This window comes from Stegostoma tigrinum, unplaced genomic scaffold (genome assembly GCF_030684315.1).
Source record: "Stegostoma tigrinum isolate sSteTig4 unplaced genomic scaffold, sSteTig4.hap1 scaffold_93, whole genome shotgun sequence".
Taxonomy (NCBI): Eukaryota; Metazoa; Chordata; class Chondrichthyes; order Orectolobiformes; family Stegostomatidae; genus Stegostoma; species Stegostoma tigrinum.
The window spans coordinates 210,113-232,365 of NW_026728818.1; the positions used below are offsets into that span (position 1 = coordinate 210,113).

General features: G+C 43.7%; 1 protein-coding gene across 1 annotated transcript in view; it reads right to left on the minus strand.

Annotated features, from left to right (window-relative positions):
• The window catches only part of LOC132209432 (utrophin-like), a 95,474-nt gene extending 73,467 nt beyond the window's left edge, over positions 1–22,007 (minus strand). The window contains exon 1 of the mRNA XM_059644505.1: positions 21,306–22,007. Coding sequence (XP_059500488.1) covers positions 21,306–21,345 — 40 coding nt within the window. The 5' untranslated portion in view covers positions 21,346–22,007. The remainder of the gene's footprint in view (positions 1–21,305) is intronic.
• Positions 22,008–22,253: the final 246 nt, after the last annotated feature.

Below are 22,253 nucleotides of genomic sequence, written 5' to 3' on the forward strand. Positions count from 1 at the left end.
GAGCCTCAAGATCATCCAGAGCTTTCTGCAGTTCTTGAAGTTTCTCCAACGCCTTTTCCACCTGTTTCTGCCAGTTGCTCGCACGGGTTTTCAATTGCTCCCAATTTTCCTTCACTTCTATTGACTGTTTGCGGACAGCTTTGGCAATTCTCTGGGCTCTCTCTTCCAGGGTAGGTTCTGGAAATATGAAGTGCAAATAATTTATCAACTATTCATGACTTTGATCAATGGAACTTCGGTTTTCTTTCCAAAACCCTTTCCTTTAAAAGGTCTCTCTGGACTTTCTCCTGAAATTAGGAATATCTAGTATAAGACTAAAGATTTTATTCATTAAAAATTTATGACTACCAAGGAAACTTTAAAAAAGGAAAAGGATTAGAGTGACTAAATGGGTAAAGTTCTCAACAAAAGACATGAAAAATCCGTTCAGGATATCTTTCGTAGCTATGAAACAAGCATCCAACATAAACCAACTTTCATCTTTCAGGGCTGGCAAGTTAGAATGATAAACTCTAAGTCTACCCTGCATAGTTAACTCAAGAACTCACTTAATGAGGTTGTTAAGAGATATAGGGATAACAAAGTGAGCAGCTGAATGAACACAGCAGGCCAAGCAGCATCTTAGGAGCACAAAAGCTTCCATGTTGGGCCTAGACTCTTCATCAGAAAAGGGGGAGGGTGAGGGGGAGAGGCCTCTGAAATAAATAGGGAGAGAGGGGGAGGCGGATCGAAGATGGATAGAGGAGAAGATAGTTGGAGAGGAGACAGACAAGTTAAAGAGGTGGGATTGAGCTAGTAGAGGTGAGTGTAGGTTGGGGAGGTAGGGAGGGGATAGGTCAGTCCGGGGAGGATGGACAGGTCAAGAGGTGAGGTTGGTAGGTAGGAAATGGGGGTGTGGCTTGAGGTGGGAGGAAGGGATAAGTGAGAGGAAGAACAGGTGAGGGAGGCGGGGACGAGTTGGGCTGGTTCTGGGATGCAGTAGGGGGAGGGGAGATTTTGAAGCTTGTGAAATCCACATTGATACCTTTGGGCTGCAGGGTTCCCGAGCAGAATATGAGTTGCTGTTCCTGCAACCTTCAGGTGGCATTGTTGTGTCACTGCAGGAAGCCCAGGATGGACATGTCGTCTAAGGAATAGGAGGGGAAGTTGAAATTGTTCGCGACTGGGAGGCGCAGTTGTTTATTGTGAACCGAGCATAGGGACTGCTTTGCAGAACACCTAAGTCTCTCCTTGGTTTCCACGATGTTGAGGAGGCCACAACGGGTCCAGCGGATGCAGTATACCACATTGGTAGATGTGCAGTTGAACATCTGCTTGATGTGGAAAGTCTTCTTGGGGCCTGGATGGGGGTGAGGGAGGAGGTATGGGGGTACGTGTTGCACTTCCTGTGGTTGCAGGGAAAATGCCGGGTGTGGTGGGGTTGGAAGGGAGTGTGGAGCGGACAAGGGAGTCACGGAGAGAGTGGTCTCTCCAGAAAGTAGACAAGGGTCGGAGGAAAAATGTCTTTGGTGGTGAGGTCAGATTGCAGATGGTGGAAGTGTTGGAGGATGATGCGTTGTCTCCAGAGGTTGGTAGGGTGGTATGTGAGGATGAGGGGGTTCTCTTTTGGTGGTTATTGCAGGGGCAGGGTGTGAGGGATGAGTTGCAGGAAATGAGGGAGACACGGTCAAGGGCGTTCTTCACCACTGCGGGGGGTTGGGGGGGTGGGGAGGAGTTGCGCTCCTTGAAAAACGAGGACATCTGAGGTGTACGGGAATGGAATGCCTCATCCTGGGAGCAGATGCGGCGAAGGCAAAGGAATTGGGAATAGGGGATAGAATTTTAGCAGGAGGTGGGTGGGAGGAGGTGTATCCTAGGTCGCTGTGGGAGTCGGTGGGCTTGAAATGCATATCGGTTTCTAGGTGGTTGCCTGAGATGGAGATAGAGGGGTCCAGGAAGGTGAGGGAGGTGTTGGAGATAGTCCAGGTGGACTTGAGGTTGGTGCCCGAGATGGAGACATATATAGCTCCATTCATATTCACAAATCTCTGTTTCAAATCGAATCTTCTGAAGCACGTATGCAATTTTTCATTGTCAATTAATGTTGGAATGTTGATTGCACAGCAAAAGTGTTTCAAGAGACTGATGGGCCTCAGACTTTTTAGCCAATTGTATTTGGCAAGTTGACGTTCAGCACTTCTGTAACATGTCCAATCCCAGTAAGTGGAGCAAATGGCATGGTCAACATTTCAAAAAAATACAAGAGAGAAAAATTAAGACAATGGCCTGAGTGTTTCGCCCGATTACAGCAGAGGCATTAACACATACTAGTTTACATTAATTTATCTCTGAATCTACCAAGGAATGAATTCTTTGACAATGTCATGACAACATTGAGACATTTGGCAAGCTCAGGGGCAAGGGGACTGGTTCAGAACTGTACACAGAAACGTAATGAAATGCTGAAACACTGTATGGTGAGAATGGTACGAACAAGGAAATGGTACTATTTCATCTGTATCAATGCGTAGTTGGAATACACATGGTTTGAACCGGCACCAATGCAAAATTGAATAGCCATTGCGTGACATAGCATGTGTTCAGAATGAGGAAGAGATGAAGCTTAGTTAGGATTCATTTCACGAAAATGAATCTCAACTAACTAATCTAATTAAACAAGGCAGTTTTACATACAGAACGCTGGTTTACAAACAAAATCTGCACTAATTGACTTCCAGATAGTAAAATGAAAGCTGTTGATCTCAAACTTTGATTATAAACAGAACTGAAAGATGAAGTGACAATATTGGATTCAGGATTACAAACTGACATCGGGGATTCAGCAACTGATAGAGACCATCCATGTAGTTAATCTTGAATTGGCAGCATTACAAGTGACCAGGACAATACCTGCTCTATAAAAATAAGAAACAGAAGACAACTAAGATACAAAAATGTGACATTCAATTCCAATTACAAAATACTTTAAGCAAACAATTTTATTTCATTCACATATATTATCTGCAATAATATCCATTTAATATTGGTTCTTCCAAACTGTTGCAGCACTTTGACATTAAAAGAATATTCCATCACAAGTATTGCTTGCAATAAAAATCCCAGCATGTTCTGAAATCCTTAGAATAAAAGTATTTCAATCCGATGGTGCTCCTGCATTATTCGTCAGTTCCCCACTCAATGGGTATGTTCTGATATGCAGGAAACTTCTATTGTTCGATATGGGGACGGGTATTTACTTGGCATTGTTCTCATGGAGGCAGCACTGACAGATTATAATTTTCTTCCTGTGGGTTTTGTAGTCCAGATTTTTCTCTCCTCCATTATATTGCATTAAAGATCAACAACATTCACCATTTCCTCAGTTTGAGAACCTACCATGTTAAAAAGTGACCAATTAAATTGTTGCATTGCCTTCAATTTCACAAGGACTGAACTAATCTGCTGCTTCCGACACTGATTGCAAAATTAAACCATGAATTGAGAACAAAAACAGCGGTATTTTGTACTTTCTGTTGTGGCAAGTTTGGAAATAGAGGACATTTAATCAGGTAGAAGGATGGTACCACCTACAATTCTGCTTAGAGCCAGATTAAATCCATGGTGAGAAGACTTCTACATAACTTCCCAACTTCGTTGCGAGTTAAAGTCCCTAACTGAGCAACTGACGCACACATACATCATCCCACAACAACTGGTATTGACTCAACAGTGGGCAGGGGTGTCACCATTAAGAAATGTAACAGGCCTTCAAAGGCATTCAATGTGCAACATCAAGAAGGGGAAGCGGCGTGCTAATGGTGTTTCACTCAATCCTGGCCCGAGATCTAGCAATAATCGTAGGTTGGTTGCCATGGTAACAGAGATCATCACCTCCCAAGTGACACTGCTGCTCAGTACACCTGCTGGGTTCTGGTTAGCCAACAGCTCATGGCGAATGAAATCGCACCAGATCGGCCGCCGGTCTATTAAGTGCCAGAGGGGAGAAAGATGTAGCTGCCGACACATGAGAGGAGCAAGGTCAGGATGACATACCCCTTGAGGGCAGCGACCTGAGGCTGGTGTTCCCCTGAAGGGAAGATGGTTGGGGCAAGCCGTTCCCTCATCAGTTCTCGAGTCAATGGCCTAGACCCTCGTCGCTTCCACAGGATTCCATCCAGAGGCTAAACAGCTGCCTATTCATCAGTGCATGCAACTTCTTCAACTCTGATTCACAGCTGGGCCTGCAGGTAAATCTGCAAAACCACTGTCCCAGAGTACAGTTTCTTTGCATAAAAGGCACATTTTCAAGCTAGGAAGTCAAGGTTAACCAATCTCTTCCAACATTTAGAACTTTTGATGTTGGAAGTCAGTCAAGTACAAAGTCGCAGCTCATCAGGAACTAAAACTAAGTTGCTGGAATAGCTCACCAAGTCTGGCAACATCTGTGATGGGGAAAAAAAAGCAGCGTTAACACTTTGGGTGCGGTTACCATTCCGCCACTCATCAGGCATGTTTATTACTGGAATATTAATTGAGTAGAAACTAAACAAAATTGGATAAAAGGCAGGAGATGGAGAGTGGTGATGCAAGGAAGTTTTCCATCATGGAGACCTGTTGCCAGCAGTGTTCCACAGGGATCATTGCTGGGTCTGCTTTTGGTTGTCATTTATATAAATGATTTAGATGAGAATATAGAAGGCCTGGTTAGTAAGCTTGCAGATGATACCAAAATCGGTAGTACAGTCGACAGCGAAGAGGGGAAATGCCAGTTTTAAGGAAAGGTCACCGGACCTGAAACGTTAACTTTGTTTTTTCCTTCAAAGATGCTGCCCGACTTCCTGAGCTTTTACAGCAACTTTGTTTTTGTTCATAATTTACAGCATCTGTAGTTCTTTCGGTAGTTAGGAAGGTGTTTCATTACTCAGACCTTTGAGGAGAAGAGTTGGAATGCCATGTTGAAGTTGTACAGGATATTAGTGAGGCCTCTTCTACACTGTTGTGTCCAATTCTGGTCAGTGTTCAAGGAAGGATATTATTAAGCTGGAGAGGGTTCAGAAAAGATTGACCAGGATGTTGCCAGAAATGGATGGTTTGAGATTTAAGGTGAGAATAGACTGGGGCTTTTTTCACTGGAACATAGGAGGTTGAGGGGTCACCTGATGAATGTTTATAAAATAATGAGGGATCTAGATAAGGTGAACGCCAAATGTCTTTTCCCTACTGTGGAGGATTTCAAAACTAGGGGGCATATTTTTAAGATGAGAGGAGAAAGATTTAAAAAGGAAATGAGGGGCAATCTTTTCACACAGAGGATTGTTCTAATGAGTTTTGAGAAGCTTTGTAGCTCAGGTTGAGGTTCTGGATGTGAGTTTGCTCGCTGAGCTGGAAGATTCGTTTTCAGACGTTTCGTCACCATTCTAGGTAACATCATCAGTGAGCCTCCGACGAAGCGCTGGTGTTATGTCCCGCTTTCTATTTATCTGGTTAGGTTTCCTTGGGTTGGTGATGTCATTTCCTGTTCTTTTTCTCAGGGGACGGTAGATTGGCTCCAAATCAATGTGTTTGTTGATGGAATTCCGGTTGGAATGCCGTGCTTCTAGGAATTCCCGTGCATGTTTCTGTTTGGCTTGTCCTAGGATGGATGTGTTGTCCCAATCAAAGTGGTGTCCTTCCTTCTCTGTATGTAAGGATACGAGTGATAGTGGGCCATGTTGTTGGATTGTTCATCTGTGGAATGAACTTCCAGAGGAATTGGTGAATGTGGGTACAGTTTCACTATTTAAAAGACATCCAGATAAGTACATGAATAAGAAATGTTTGGAGGGATATGGCCGAGTGCAGGAGGCAGGCAGGACTACTTTAGTTTGGGATTATGGTCAGCAAGGACTAGTTGGACTGAAAGGTCTGTTTCGTGTTGTGTCACTCTATGATTCTATAAATACAATTTTATTTAAATGCTAGCGTTATCTTCTTTAGCATTGATCAAGGGTAGGTTATGGACAAAATAGAGCTTTGTATTTAGTCTGATCTCAGCTGTTCAAGGAGACTGGTGAAGTCTTTCTTGTCAGAAAAGTGGCCTAAAAAGTCATAAACAGGAAACAAATACAAGATTGGGTTGCCTCTTGAGGTTAACCACAGATCTATGTAAATGTCTGGCTCACATTCAGGAGGACTTTGCAATGTGTGACTTACTGGTGTTTTATACCACTACAACAATTGAATACGATGGATTTGCTTTACAAGAAAAATGGTGAAGGGCTATTTTGTTTCACTTTGTAATTTACTACACACTATCAAGGTCATTCATGTATGACAATTGAATGAATCAAATTCCATTTTAGTTGAGGAATCGAGTGGTAATATCAGGTTTGGCCTTTGAAATGACAAGTGTTATGATCCCAGTTGATGATGATACTGGACAATTCAGATCCCAGGGTGAGATAAATTTTCATTCTTTTTACTGTGGTATTCAATTACTGAAAGTGCTCACAAGCGGATGCCTATGTGTATTTTTAACAGAAGAACACAGAAAATTATTAGATTAAAACCCACCTCTTGTCCTTCTCACTGCACACGGTATAGGTGTACAAATCAAACTTAAAACTTGCGCAGCATTCCTCCAGTATAGAATCCAAGCTCACAAATAACATTATTATGTGAAGGCTGTTCAATATTGCTCTCCAGAGAGAGAAAAATGTTTTCACTTTCTATTAATGTTCTCTTATCATTATTTTAATTTTACTTGGATGGATCTCATTTTAACAGCATTGAAACCTTCATTTTTTTTAGTTTTATGAATCACAAAAACCCAGTAAGCAGGTACAGCAGGTATTAAGGAAGGCAAATGGAATTTTGGCATTTGTTGCTAAAGAAAGCGAGTATAAAAATACAAAAGAAGGTTGCTGCAACTATGCAAGGCATTAGTGAGACCACACCTGGAGCCCTGTGTACAGTTCTGGTCTCCTTACTTAAGGAGAGATGTCATTGTATTGGAGGCAGTCCAGTGGAGGTTCACCAGGATGATTCCAGAGACGAGAACCTGTCTTAAGACAGACAGAGTAGTTTCGGCCTACATTCTCAGGTGTTCAGAAAGATGAGAAGGGATCTAATTGAGGGATATAAAATGTTCAAGCAGATTGATAAAGTTGACATGGAAAGGATGGTTCCTCATGCGGGCAATAGAACAAGAGGTCATAGGTTTAGCATAAGGGGAAGAAGGTTTAAAGAGTTGATGAAAAATTTCTATGCTGGAAGGGTCATGAATCTCTGGAATTCACTCCCTGAGAGGGCATTGGGCGGCTGTGACATTGAGCAAATTTGAAGAGGAGATAGAACGATTTTTGAGTTCATAATGGATTCAAGAATTATGGAGAGCAGGTAGGAAACTGAAGTTGCAGCAGAGATAAGATCAACCACAATCGTATCAAACAGCGGGGCTCGAGGAGCTGAATTGTCTTACTCCTCCTAGTACTTAAGTTCATTATCATTTTTGGCTTGGAGCTGTGAACTGTGAGCTGAGAGTGACCTTTGGACTGTGAGCAGCAGCTTATGTGAAAAAAGAAGAAACAATTTGATATTTGTTTCTGAGGCTAGGTCTGGAAGTTAATTGCAGGTCAATTCTTCTTCCAAGAAAACTCGATTGATGTGTCACTAACAAAGAGAAACCAATATTGAACTGTCTTTAAATCAGAAGGATTGTCCCTGCAAAAGCTACAGGACAGAGGTTTGATTGCCAACTGGTTGTCCTCCCATTATCAACTTAATCTAAGTGAAGAGGTCCTCTGTTACAAGTAATAATTAAATATCCCCCCAAAGCCTACTGAAAGGTATTTGCATAGCTCAGTGTTTTCAGAAGCCAAGACAGAAGCTCAGAAATTACTGGAAACGCTCAGCAAGTCTGGCAGCATCTATGGACAGAAGTTAGAATTCACGTTTCCGATCCTGTGACACTTACTTAGAAATAAGGAATCCTGAGGAAGGGTAATCTGACCCAAAATGTTAACTCTGTTTTCTCTCCACAGATGCTGCCAGATCTGCTGGTTTTTTACAGCAACTTCTGTTTTTGTTTCTGATTTACAGCATCTGTAGATTGTTCAGATTTTAGCTTGAAGATACTATCTCATCTGACTGTGAGATTTCAGATGATGGACAAAAACAAAATTTCCGGAAAAGCTCAGCAGGTCTGGAAACGTCTGTGAAGGTAAAAAAGAGGTACGATGTCAGATCTGGTGACCCTTCCTCAGAACTGATCAGAGGAAGGGTCGCCAGATCTGAAATTTTACTTTGTTTCCTTCACAGATGCTGCTGGACCCGCTGAGCTTTTCCAGCAGCTTTGTTTTTGTTCCTGATTTACAGCATCCACAGGGCTTTCCGTTTTAAAGATCATGCAGTCTGGTTAAGTAAACTGGCCAGTTACACTTGATTTATTTTTTTCCCTTTAATATATTCCTTAATTATATCTGTTTGTCTGTCTTTCTGTCTTTGTTAGAATGGGGGCTAGAATCAAAGAAGATGATGTTTAAGTCATGGGCATTCATCAGAATACCTTTTTGCTTAACTTTCTTTTAAAAGATACATATTGTTAATAAATTGTAAAATCTTTTGTTTAAGCTATAAACCTGGTGTCTGGTATTGTTATGCACAAAGTCTGGCACTGACTTTTCAAAAAATCTGATTAGGAAACATTGGGATCAATTTTGAACGTCACCAAATACTTCATATCAATGTGTTACGAACAGAGGCAGGGAAGCTGATTTAATACGGCTGTGACTTCAGGTCATAAAATCAGTAATAACATACTTATATGAAATAAATAAAGACAGTCTATCACAATCTCTTACTAATCAAGTTCACTTTGATTATGACATTAATTTCTCACAGTATTTGTCCTTCATAAAGCAACCACATTGATATTGTCTCTAATTCAGATAAGTGGGCAAGTTAAGGGCACTGTGACAGTCAGCCAGTGTTACTCAGAGCAGCGGATGAGAGCTCTGTGACGGGCAATCAGTGTTACCGGGAGGAGGGAGTGAGAGGCCTGTGACAGTCAGTCAGTGATTCTGAGAGGAGCGGGTGAGGGCCCTGAGGTAGTCAGTCAGTGTTACTGAGAGCGGCGGTTGAGGGCCCTGTGATGGGCAGTGTTACTGAGAGGAGGGGGTGAGAGCCCTGTGACAGTCAGTCACTGTTACTGAGAGGAGCGGGTAAGGTCCCTGTGATGGGCAGTGTTACTGAGAGGAACGGGTGAGGGCCCTGTGATGGGCAGTGTTACTGAGAGGAGCAGGTGAGCACCCTGTGACGGGCAGTGTTACTGAGAGGAGCAGGTGAGGGCCCTGTGATGGGCAGTGCTACTGAGAGGAGCAGGTGAGCGCCCTGTGACGGGCAGTGTTACTGAGAGGAGCGGGTAAGGTCCCTGTGATGGGCAGTGTTACTGAGAGGAACGGGTGAGGGCCCTGTGATGGGCAGTGTTACTGAGAGGAGCAGGTGAGCACCCTGTGACGGGCAGTGTTACTGAGAGGAGCAGGTGAGGGCCCTGTGATGGGCAGTGTTACTGAGAGGAGCGGGTAAGGTCCCTGTGATGGGCAGTGTTACTGAGAGGAACGGGTGAGGGCCCTGTGATGGGCAGTGTGACTGAGAGGAGCAGGTGAGCGCCCTGTGACGGGCAGGGTTACTGAGAGGAGCAGGTGAGGGGCCTGTGATGGGCAGTGTTACTGAGAGGAGCAGGTGAGCGCCCTGTGACGGGCAGTGTTACTGAGAGGAGCAGGTGAGGGCCCCGTGATGGGCAGTGTTACTGAGGGGAGCAGGTGAGCGCCCTGTGACGGGCAGTGTTACTGAGAAGAGCGGATAAGGTCCCTGTGATGGGCAGTGTTTCTGAGAGGAATGGGTGAGGGCCCTGTGACTGGCAGTGTTACTGAGAGGAGCGGGTGAGGGCACTGTGATGGGCAATGTAATTGAGAGGAGCGGATGAGGGCACTGTGACAGTCAGTCAGTGTGACCGAGAGGAGGGCATGAGGGCCCTGTCCAGTCAGTCAATGTTACTGAAAGGAGCGGGTGAGGGCCCTGTGACAGGCAGTGTGACTGAAAGTAGGGAGTGAGGGCCCTGTCCAGTCAGTCACTGTTACTGAGAGGAGCGGGTGAGAGCCCTGTGACAGGCAGTGTTACTGAGAGGAGGGGGTAAGAGCCCTGTGACAGTCAGTCAGTGTTACCGAGAGGAGTGGGTGAGGTCCCTGTGACAGGCAGTGTTACTGAAAGTAGGGAGTGAGGGCCCTGTCCAGTCAGTCACTGTTACTGAGAGGAGCGGGTGAGAGCCCTGTGACAGGCAGTGTTACTGAGAGGAGGGGGTAAGAGCCCTGTGACAGTCAGTCAGTGTTACCGAGAGGAGTGGGTGAGGTCCCTGTGACAGGCAGTGTTACTGAGAGGAGCGGGTGAGAGCCCTGTGACAGTCAGTCAGTGTTACCGAGAGGAGCGGGTGAGGGCCCTGTGACAGGCAGTGTTACTGAAAGTAGGGAGTGAAGGCCCTGTGACAGGCAGTCAATGTTACTGAGAGGCGCGGGTGAGGGCCCTGTGACAGTCAGTCAATGCAACAGAGGAGCGGGTGAGGGCCCTGTGACAGGCAGTGTTACTGAGAGGAGGGGGTGAGAGCCCTGTGACAGTCAGTCACTGTTACTGAGAGGAGCGGGTGAGAGCCCTGTGACAGGCAGTGTTACTGAAAGAAGCGGGTGAGGGCCCTGTGACAGTCAGTCAATGCAACAGAGGAGCGGGTGAGGGCCCTGTGACAGGCAGTGCTACTGAGAGGAGAGGGTGAGGGCCCTGTGACACAGTCAGTCAGTGTTACCGAGAGGAGCGGGTGAGGGCCCTGTGACAGGCAGTGTTACTGAGAGGAGTGGGTGAGGGCCCTGTGACACAGTCAGTCAGTGTTACCGAGAGGAGCGGGTGAGGGCCCTGTGACACAGTCAGTCAGTTTTACTGAGTCGAGCCGGTGATGGCCCAGTGACGGTCAGAGAATGTTATTGAGAGGAGCGGGTGAGATAAGGCTCTCACTGAAAAGCATGCATACGAGCAGAGACCTGAGTGGGAACACTGGTTTGTGTTCCCTCCAATTGAGCAGGCGGATGAATAAATTAAAAGCAAAGATCAGTGTTCTGTTCAGTTAAGGTATGCCTGGAATTAAGCTCTGACCCATGATTGGTGCATCCTACACTACATGTCAAATGCTGAGTGCTCCTGCTGGTCTGCATGACCATGTGTACAGCAGGTGCCTCTTATTGGAGCAACTGGAGCCCAGGGTCTTGAGCAACAAGTGGGAGCATTTCAAAGCATTGGTGAGTCTGACAGGTTTGTTGATAAAAACCGAAAGAACTGCATATGCTGTAAATGACGAACAAAAACAACGTTGCTGGAAAAGCTCAGCAGGCGTGGCAGCATATGTTGGAGGAGAAAACAGAGTTTAGGTTTCCAGTCCAGTGACCCTTCCCCAGAACTGATGGTGGCTGGGAAAACATCGGTTTCTATGCAGAAAATAGGGAGGAGGGTAGTGTAGGGAGTAAACAATAGGATAGAGCCCAAAGAGAGAGAAAGACAGGTGGACAGATAAAGGAGTTGCAAACAATCAGGCTGGGAGGGTGAACAGTTGTGAATGGGGACTGTTCGTCACTAACAACAGGGAATGTGTCGTGGCAGGCTGCGTGGTAACAAAGCCTGGTGTGTGGGGTAGCGGGGGCGGGGATATGGGAGAGTTTAGGCCCTAAAATTACAGACCTCAATATTGAGTCTGGAGGGCTGTCAGGTCCTCAAGTGGAAAATGAGGTGCTGTTCTTTCTGCTTGCGCTGGGCTTCAGTGGAACACTGTAGCAAGCCGGAGACAGAGGTGTTGGCCAGGTTTGTTGACAGTATATGTTTCAGGGTGTTGTTTTGTGATTGAATGCAAGTTTTATCAGGAGAAACTGATAGGCTAAGTGCGTTTTCCATGCAGCAGAGGAGGCTGATCGACGTATACAAAATTATGAGAGGCATAGATTGATTGTGAGAACCAGTAAATGAGTTTAAGTCAGAGGGCATAGATTTCAGGTGAACTGTCAGCTATTTAGAGGGGATCTGAGGCAAGTGTTTTCACCAAAAGTGATACAAACATGTAATATGCTGCCTGGCAAGGTGGAGAAGGCAGGTACGCTTGCAATATTAAAGAAGCAACAGATGAGCATTTAAAGGGCCGGCGTATGGTCGGTAATGACTCAGTGCAGGTAAATGGGATTAGTAGTTTGATGTTTGTTAGTTGGCATTGATGTTGATTAAGTGAGCGTGTTTCTGTACTGCATGACTTTATGAAGCAGGAAAGGAGATATCAGAGGTCCTGGCAAAGATTTTCAAGTCATTTCTGGCCACAGCTCAGGTGCCAGAGGACCGCTAATACTCTCAGCAGAGAGATCTCGGTGTCCATGTACACAGATCCTTGAAAGTTGCCACTCAGGTTGACAGGGCTGTTCAGAAGGCATACAGTGTTTTAGCTTTTATTAGTAGAGGAATCGAGTTCCGGAACCAAGAGGTTATGGTGAAGCTGTACAAAACTCTGGTGCGGCCGCACTTGGAGTAGAACATAGAACATAGAACATAGAACAGTACAGCACAGAACAGGCCCTTCAGCCCACAATGTTGTGCCGACCATTGATCCTCATGGATGCACCCTCAAATTTCTGTGACCATATGCATGTCCAGCAGTCTCTTAAATGACCCCAATGACCTTGCTTCCACAACTGCTGCTGGCAACGCATTCCATGCTCTCACAACTCTCTGCGTAAAGAACCTGCCTCTGACATCCCCTCTATACTTTCCACCAACCAGCTTAAAACTATGACCCCTCGTGCTAGCCATTTCTGCCCTGGGAAATAGTCTCTGGCTATCGACTCTATCTATGCCTCTCATTATCTTGTATACCTCAATTAGGTCCCCTCTCCTCCTCCTTTTCTCCAATGAAAAGAGACCGAGCTCAGTCAACCTCTCTTCATAAGATAAGCCCTCCAGTCCAGGCAGCATCCTGGTAAACCTCCTCTGAACCCTCTCCAAAGCATCCACATCTTTCCTATAATAGGGCGCCCAGAACTGGACGCAGTATTCCAAGTGCGGTCTAACCAAAGTTTTATAGAGCTGCAACAAGATCTCACGACTCTTAAACTCAATCCCCCTGTTAATGAAAGCCAAAACACCATATGCTTTCTTAACAACCCTGTCCACTTGGGTGGCCATTTTAAGGGATCTATGTATCTGCACACCAAGATCCCTCTGTTCCTCCACGCTGCCAAGAATCCTATCCTTAATCCTGTACTCAGCTTTCAAATTCGACCTTCCAAAATGCATCACCTCGCATTTATCCAGGTTGAACTCCATCTGCCACCTCTCAGCCCATCTCTGCATCCTGTCAATGTCCCGCTGCAGCCTACAACAGCCCTCTACACTGTCAACGACACCTCCGACCTTTGTGTCGTCTGCAAACTTGCTGACCCATCCTTCAATTCCCTCGTCCAAGTCATTAATAAAAATTACAAACAGTAGAGGCCCAAGGACAGAGCCCTGTGGAACCCCACTCACCACTGACTTCCAGGCAGAATATTTTCCTTCTACTACCACTCGCTGTCTTCTGTTGGCCAGCCAATTCTGTATCCAAGCAGCTAAGTTCCCCTGTATCCCATTCCTCCTGACCTTCTGAATGAGCCTGTATACAGTTTTGGTCACCGCATTATAAGAAGAATGTGGAAGCTTTGGAAAGGGTGCAGAGGAGATTTACTAGGATGTTGCCTGGTATGGAGGGAAGGTCTTATGAGGAAAGGCTGAGGGAATTGAGGCTGCTTTCATTCGAGAGAAGAAGGTTGAGAGGTGACTTAATTGAAACATATAGGATAATCAGAGGGTTAGATAGGGTGGACAGGGAGAGCCTTTTTCCTAGGATGGTGACGGCGAGCACGAGCGGGCATAGCTTTAAATTGAGGGGTGAAAGATATAGGACAGTTGTCAGAGGTAGTTTCTTCACTCAGAGAGTAGTAAAGGTATGGAACGCATTGCCTGCAGCGGTAGTACATTCGCCAACTTCAAGTACATTTAAGTCGTCATTGGGCAAGCATATGAACATACATGGAATAGAGTAGGTTAGATGGGCTTCAGATTGGTACGACAGGTCGGCACAACATCGAGGGCCGAAGGGCCTGTTCTGTGCGGTAATGTTCGATGTTCTATAGATGTGTTGTCTTTGGGCTTTGTATTTTGACAAAAGGTTAAGTCATAACATGAGAGCCCACGGTGTTGGAGGTAGCATGTTAGCATGGATACAGATTGGTTCATAGGCAAGAAACAGCAATTGGAGATAAAGGGTTCTTTTTCAGTTTGGTGACCCATGACCAGTGGGGTTCTACAGGAATCGGCGGTGGGACTACAACTGTTTACAACATATATTAGTCATTTGAAGGAAGGAGGGTGGATCCTGACAAGTAGTTCAGAGGGGATAGATTTTGAGATGAATTCTAAGTTAAAATGTTTGAGTCAGCGAGTGAGTGATTAAGTCTGGAAGGGTGAGGAACCAAATGGCATGTAAGACAGAAGTGAGTTTGATATGGTTAAATAGAATGTATTTCATTAATGTGGGCAGTGTATAGAATAAGACGGATGAGCTGAGTGTACAGATAGGCATGTGGGAGTATTATATCATAGCTAAAACTGAGGCGTGGTTGAAAGATGGGCATGATTGGCAGCTCATCACTTGTCGTTTTTGGGTATTCAGACCAGATAGAGAGCAGGACAGACAGAAGAGTGGGCCATGTAAAGAAGGTGGGTCACAATATTGAACAAGGAATCAATGAAGAAGGATTATAACTTGGAAGGATCACAAAGCAAAGTTACATGGAAGGAGGCAACAAACATAAAAAGGGCAAGCTTACTGTTGTGTGCTCCTGAACAGTCTGAGAGATACAGGATTGAAATATAATTAAATTTCAGACAAGGGTAAGAATAATAAGGCCGTAATAGGGGACTTTAACTACCCAACCACTCACTGGAATAGTTTAAGTTTGCAAGGTAGGAAGGGAGCAAAATACTTGAGTTGCATTGCATTCGGGGGCGGGGGAGGGGGGAGGGGGGAGGGGGGGGCGGGGTGTGCACAGTTCTGGACCTAATATTTGGTAGTGAATCCAGGCAGGTCGAAGGCATATCAGTAGGAGGTTTGTCCAAAGCCAAACTCTGTCGTCATGCGGGTGCCAGCAGTCACTTCCCCGAGAGCAGACCCTGCGATGTTGACAATTGCTGGCCAAGATAGAGGCGAGAGAAGCAGTTGCAACAGCTGGCAAATATCCACTCTGACTTTCATGTCAGTAATTGTCACTGTCTAATTCCTCACTTCAAGGTGAGGTGAGATACTCATGAGACCTAAATACTCGCACAAAGGCCTTTTGTTGCACACTAGTGAAACTCATCTCTCACCGTTGAAACCTTTGATGGAAAACTGGATTTTTTTTCTCAAAGCCAAGTATTTCTTTCTAATCTTGTCATAGTTTTTCCAACTGATCCAGCACTGCCCACATCATCCAGAAAGGCTGGGAATATTTAGCCCACTGTTAGCTTCACTGATATTTTTACAGTAAATCCAGGCCATCATGGACTACCAGAACACATGACCAAAAAGTCCCAGCTATATCTCTCTGTTTGTGATGTTTATTAAGGGCTAAACAGGGAAACTGTCTTTGAAGGACTGGACAAAAAAATGTTGGATTCAACAAGTTAACAACATTACTGTTTTGCCTTCATGTAATATACTTGCAGTGCAATCAAATATTTCAGACAGAATCAATTAAAGATCTACTAAGGCAACCTGAACAGGCCTATCCAGTTGTTGATTCAATCAGATTTGGGACCTTTGGCCTTTGACAAACCAAACAATGACCATTATAGAATGGGTTGGTAATTCTTTATTATCTACAAGATTTAGGGACAACAAATTGTCATAGTGGCATAAACTCTATAAATGGAAAGTAGAGTTTTCATTTCTGTCGAGTTTAACAAGGTTTAAGATTGATAGCTTAATCTGTATTAGGCTGACTCTTGAATAACATTACCAAAGAAAGTTTCAACATATTTGCCCCCAAAAAAGTCAGATATTTTGTATATATAAATCCAGGAAATAGTGGAGATGTACAGCAGATTAATCAGCAAGAAAAAATATGTTGATCCTTCATTTTTTTATTCATTTGTGGGATGTGGGCGTCACTGGCTGGCCAGCATTTCTTGCCTATCCCTAGTTTCCCTTGAGAAGGGGGTGGTGAGCTATCTTCTTAAACCATTGCATTCCTCCTGCTATGGGTTGACCCACAATGCTATTTGGGAGGGAATCCCAGGTTTTTGGCCCAGCAACAGTGAAGGAACAGCCCTTTCATTAAGTTATCATCTCTTGCGTTTTCAGCATATAGAATACTGCCAAAAACAGACACAATTTGCCACAGCTTTCCACTTTGCACTCATCAGGACAAATGCAAGAATGCTAAGTTTCAAAGGATCATAATTTATAGCACAGAAGAAAAGGGCTGATCGATTGACAAGTTGACTCTAACTAGTCCAAGTGTTACCGCGCTATTGGGTAATTTTAAAAAAGTGCAGAAATTGGACAAATCACTTGGTTCAGGAGAAAGCACCTGTGAATGTAACTAGGTCGCATCTAGCTCGAACGAATAAGATACATTACAAGATTAACCAATTAAATTGTTTTTTAGTGCAGCTACTGACACACACTTCGGATTCTTTGGTAAGCAATGCCCCAATCACAGAATCACATCTAATGCCATGTGAAACAAAATGTCTGCTGACAAGTAGCTGATCAAATTAAACATGTTCTTTCAGCCATTCACAATAGGCTTGTGCTCACGCTCAATCAGCCTACGCTTGCAAGACCCAAAGGCGGCCAGAGTCAGGACAGCAATCCGAACATTGATAGCCATGTAAAACTCTATGCCGTCAGGTTACGCTCAGAGAAGAAAATAAAACAGAATGTGTGGAAAAGTGGTCACACAAGAATGGAAGCAAGAAAATCCCTACAACACTCTGAAAGGCACAGGCAGGAACCACCATGGGTGGCACTATAAAATCAAGTCAACACAAAGAGGGGACATGAGAGTCATTTGGCAGAAAATATAAAAAACAACAAGCTTTCTCCAAATATCTATCAAGAAGGGCAAACAAGACACCACCACAATTAGGAGTAAGGTGAAAAAGTGGCAGCATTATTACTTTCAGACTTCTGCATACATGCAACAAACCAAAAGAATTTGAAATAACAAGGCAGAGGTTTTGGCGAAATGGCATCAGACCCAGTTCTAGATATTGGTAGTCCTCACACTGACCGGATGAAAAGACAATATAGACATTTTCTAATCAACCTGTTACACACCTCTGGAGCAGGTGAAACTTAAACTTGTTGGTCTAAAGACAGGGACACTATCACTGCACCACAAGGGTCCTGTGAAGACACAATGTAACAAACACACACAAGTAATACCTAGGTGCTACATAATTTGTCGCAAAATGTTAAGAAACAATTAGAAAGATCAGGGAACACTGGCCTCTATTACAAGGGGAACTGAAAAAAGGTGGGAATTCTAGCTGCCCCAATATACAGCAGGGTATAGTTTTGACCTCCTTCCTTCAGGATATGTTTATATTGGAAGCAGTTCGAAAGAACATTCTTTATGTTGATTCTTAGGGTGAGGACTTGACTACGTGGAAAGCCTGAGCAAGTTAGGCCTTAACTCATTGGCGATTAGAAGAATAAGAACTGGTCTTTTTGAAACCCAAGATTCTGAGAGGTCTTAACGGGGTAGATGCCGAAAGGATTCCAGGACTAGGCATACTGTTTCAAATTAAGGGGTCTCCTATGTAAAATAGGATGAAAAGAAAATGTTCTCAGTCATCAGTTTGGAATTCTCTGGCCCAGCTCGCAGTGGAGGCCAGGTTCCTGACTAATTCCAGGTTGCCTAACAGATTTTAGAGTTCTGGAGTTGAGGGCTACGGAAGGCAGGCAGGAAAGTGGAGTTAAGGCCCAATCAGATCAGCCATAACACTGAAAAATTCAGCAGGGTCAAGGGATAAATGGCTTACTCCTATTTCTAAGATCGATTTGGGCTTTGACTGAAGTGCCATTAAAAATCACCGATTCAATATTTGCAGTGGTGACTAGAGAAAATGTTTAAGTAAAAATGTGACTTTATATTTAAGATATTGAAGTTGCACATGGATTTGCAAGGCTATATCAAGGTTCTTAAATCTTGAGAGGAAGCAATTCACTTTGTCACTTTGGTTCCCTGCAAGCATTATCCACAATTCGCCCCACTCCATTTTCCCTTCTCTACAACTCTACACTTTTTTCAGCTTTGTGTAAATAAATTCCTTAATGGAACTTGCGACAGACTGTGCTTCTAATAGTCTAACCCTGCCACCTACAGAGACTTTCGAGTCGGTGGATGAGAACTGTTGAGTATGTGTCTCTTTATTTCTGTGCAGCCATTTAAATTATAACATTTATTCTACCTTGTTTCTGTGTCAGTTCTCACGACACATGCTGAATTTCGTCTGCCACACTAGATTTTGCATCTGGTATAAAGTATTTCGTTCCTCATTCCATCTTACAGGAAAGATGTGAATTAATGGATGGATCCCAAAGCAAGAAATCAAGGTTGATTCTTACAATGAGTTTCAGAGACAGTAGGAACTGCAGATGCTGGAGAATCTGAGATGACAAGGTGTACAGCTGGATGAACACAGCAGGACAAGCAGCATCAGAGGAGCAGAAAAGCTCATGTTTCAGGCCGAAACCAATCAGAAGAATGGTCTAGGCCCAAAACATCAGCCCTCCTGCTCCTCTGATGCTGCTTGGTCTGCTGTGTTCATCACCTCTACACCTTGTTATCTCTCTTTTTTCTAAGAAGTGCTGATTTGTCGGAGCAATTTCTGGTTGTGAGGCTTTAATGTCTCTGAAAAAGATTCATGAGGGACCCTTAATGGAAAATAAATATCAGAGATTTATTGGGTTGGGCAAATTCCCTCAAGAATAATGCCAACTGCATGGACACGATTCCCATTCCAACTGAGGTAGATCTGGAATCTGCCTCCTCAGTCTGTCCCTAAAAGTGAAAGGGAATAGCAAACCACTGCTGGTTAAAAATAAGATTGTCAAGAAAATTGCTCAGGATCAAGCATCTGCAGATAATGAGCTTAAAACTTGCCTTAAAGCAATCCACACATCAATGATTGGAAGAACGAAATGAAAGAAAACAGATAGAGGAGGCTCTTGGTTCCAGAATCAAACAGAAACTGATGAAAGGCTTGGAAGGAATGGCTAGCTAAAGCAACGGTCTGCTACTATCAAAAACACTGCACTTTTAAGAAGCTACTAAGCCAGAACTAGGTTATTTTTAAACACACAATTAGTCTTCAACCCTTATTTCCCAAATATTGAGTGGGCAGTGCCGTGGATAAGTGGTTAGTTGTGCTGCCTCACAGCGCCAGGGACCTGGGTTCGATTCCCCACTTCGGCAGCCGTCTGTGTGGAGTTTGCACGTTCTCCCCATGTCTGCGTGGGTTTCCTCTGAGTGCTGCGGTTTCGTCCCACAGTCCTAAGGCACGCAGGTAAGGTGGATTAGCTGTGGGATGTGCAGGATGACAGGCATAATGTAGGGGGATAAATCTGGATAGGCTGCTCTTTGGAGGTTCGGCGTGGACTCGATGGAGCAAATGGTCTGCTTCCACACTAAGGATTCTATGACTGCTGCATGAACTGAGCTCTACCTTGAACGTAATATTCAGTCATACATTTGATCTACTGCTTTGCTCTGTGCCATGGTTCGCACACTGTGAAAACTGTATGAAATGCAATGCAAATGCAACACAAATGCTTTTCACAGTGTGTTAAACTCCAGAGACATTAAATTCAAATAAACAAAATCTCTCTCTCGCTCAACAGGCATCTACATGAAGGAAACAACCCCTGCACAAGAACTCAGGCTTTAATCAGCTAATAACCATGATATGTAACACCTTACTCCTCCCCCATGTTTATGCATCAATTTGTTAATTCCATAAAAACAACATGCTTGGTTCTTGCAGACAGATACAACCCCACTTCACAGTCATTCTGCCTTTGGGTACAAATTTCACTCAAAAATTAATTCAGCATCTTTTTCGTTTATCCTGAAACTGCAATAAAAGCCAAAAACATCCTCTTTGACAATTCCCCTTTTTAACATGATAACAAGACCTTATTCTACTAATTCAAAAATTGTTGCCATAGAGAGGCCAAGGGCAGGAGGTCAGGAAATGAAATGTCAGTTCAATCAATCCAGGTACCTGACAGCAAATGGATGCTCGTATAAGCATCATCCACTCTCTGGTCCAACTTTACAATGCTGTGAATAAGGCACTCTTGTTAATCCATACTATATGGATTTCTTTCACTAAATTAGCAGTGGAAATTAGGCCACAGTAAAAGGTCAGCAAAACTAATTACAAACTCTCAGGCATATGAATAATTCATGCAGTCGATGGTCAAATGCTACTAAGTTCCAGAAAATTGAGAAAACTCCCATAAATTGTGGCCCCAATTGTTTGGCTGGAAACCATGGCCAGAACAGGTTTCTTGCATTTCTCCACAGTAAATACTACTTCAAAACAATTAGAACAATGATAAATGGAACACACATGTATTCGATCAATGTATTTAAAACTGGTGAATAACTATCCTCCTCAATTAAAAGCTGGATAGGTTTATGGGGTTTAAAGCAGAGTCTATTTAAGAATGACCACTGTATTTACTTTCAGCTGTTCGAATATATAAGAGAATCATTACATGTTTAATTTCTCAATTTAAACAAAGACATGGCACTCCACAGCAGGATATGCTCTCTGTAAATTGTGACAGGCATCTCTGGTAATTAACTAAAACACAAATCAACTATTCCACTGACTTTTCCCAACATTTGAACACACTTTGTAGTTCTCTATAAACTTAACATAAATGTACTTTGACTTTTACTGCTGTTGTATGTTCATAAAATTCCATTATGCGTGGCACTAACACAGTTTTCAACCTGCTTAGAAACGGATCAACAACACATTGAAGTATGTAAGAGAATGTGTGCTGTGGTATTAACCACTGCATCAACAGAAATTAAACGCATAGTGAATAACATGGAATGAAGAACTAAATATTAGGCCATTAGATAAAATCATGTTTTTCTTACTATACCTGTTCAATTTTTCTTAGCAACTCCTGCAAGCTGAAGTTCAGGCCATTCATCATTATGTCTCACCTTGACACAGCCGACATCTTTCTGCAATAGGTTGTCCCATTACTGCTGTTGTGCTGCAGTTTTACATCTTCAAGAAGATTACCTCCTGTTTTAACCTGTCCTCATGTTTCTCTTACACACTAAATCCATCAGATTGTGGTTTACATATTAGCAGTTTCACACATCCATCAATTCAAAAGAACTCGTCCAAAGATACCCAGATCCAGGGTGCTCAGTAGTCTTTTGCGGCTTTCAGCCATCTTCCATTGTGCTTTCTTCGTCCCAGGCAGTTCTCACCCTAAAGCTCAGTCAAAGACTTTGCTAGTTCTCGCTTCTTCCAACAGCCCAGCTGTTTTTCCTTTAACGTACCCAATTTTGGGGTCCGTCTGAATCAAACAGTTGGTCTAAACCGCTGGCAATTTGGAAGTCAAAAATAACTGACCGATCGTCACATAAGAAATTTTTAAAAAGGACTTTCTGCGCAAAGGTAAGAAAACCAATCCTCGAAGGGAGTCTATTGTAAACATATAACCAAACAGTGACATCAAATGGGACTTCAGTCCCCAGGGCAAGGAAGACCACAGCAAAATACCAGACCACTCCCAATGATCTGTAAATTAATGTGTTCATGTAAAAGTCCCTCAGATTTATTACCATCTTTGCTACAGGCTGAGAGTTCAGAGATCTGTGCCCATCAGTTCCACTGTGCTTCTCTACCTCATACTACAGATCACTGCACTGCCTAGTTGAGTTGATACAATGTAGCCCTGGAACTATTTTGTTACAAATCAATAAGGCACTTTCATCACAACAGGAGCAGATTCAATGCTGTCAGTTATTTCAATGCCCTCTCATTTTTGAATGGTTTTTTGTTACTTCATTATTATGTGTTACTGCTTTAGTGCATCAGCAGCCAGGTAACCAACAAATTCTCTGATGTATCACTGGCAATTATGGACTTTGGACCAG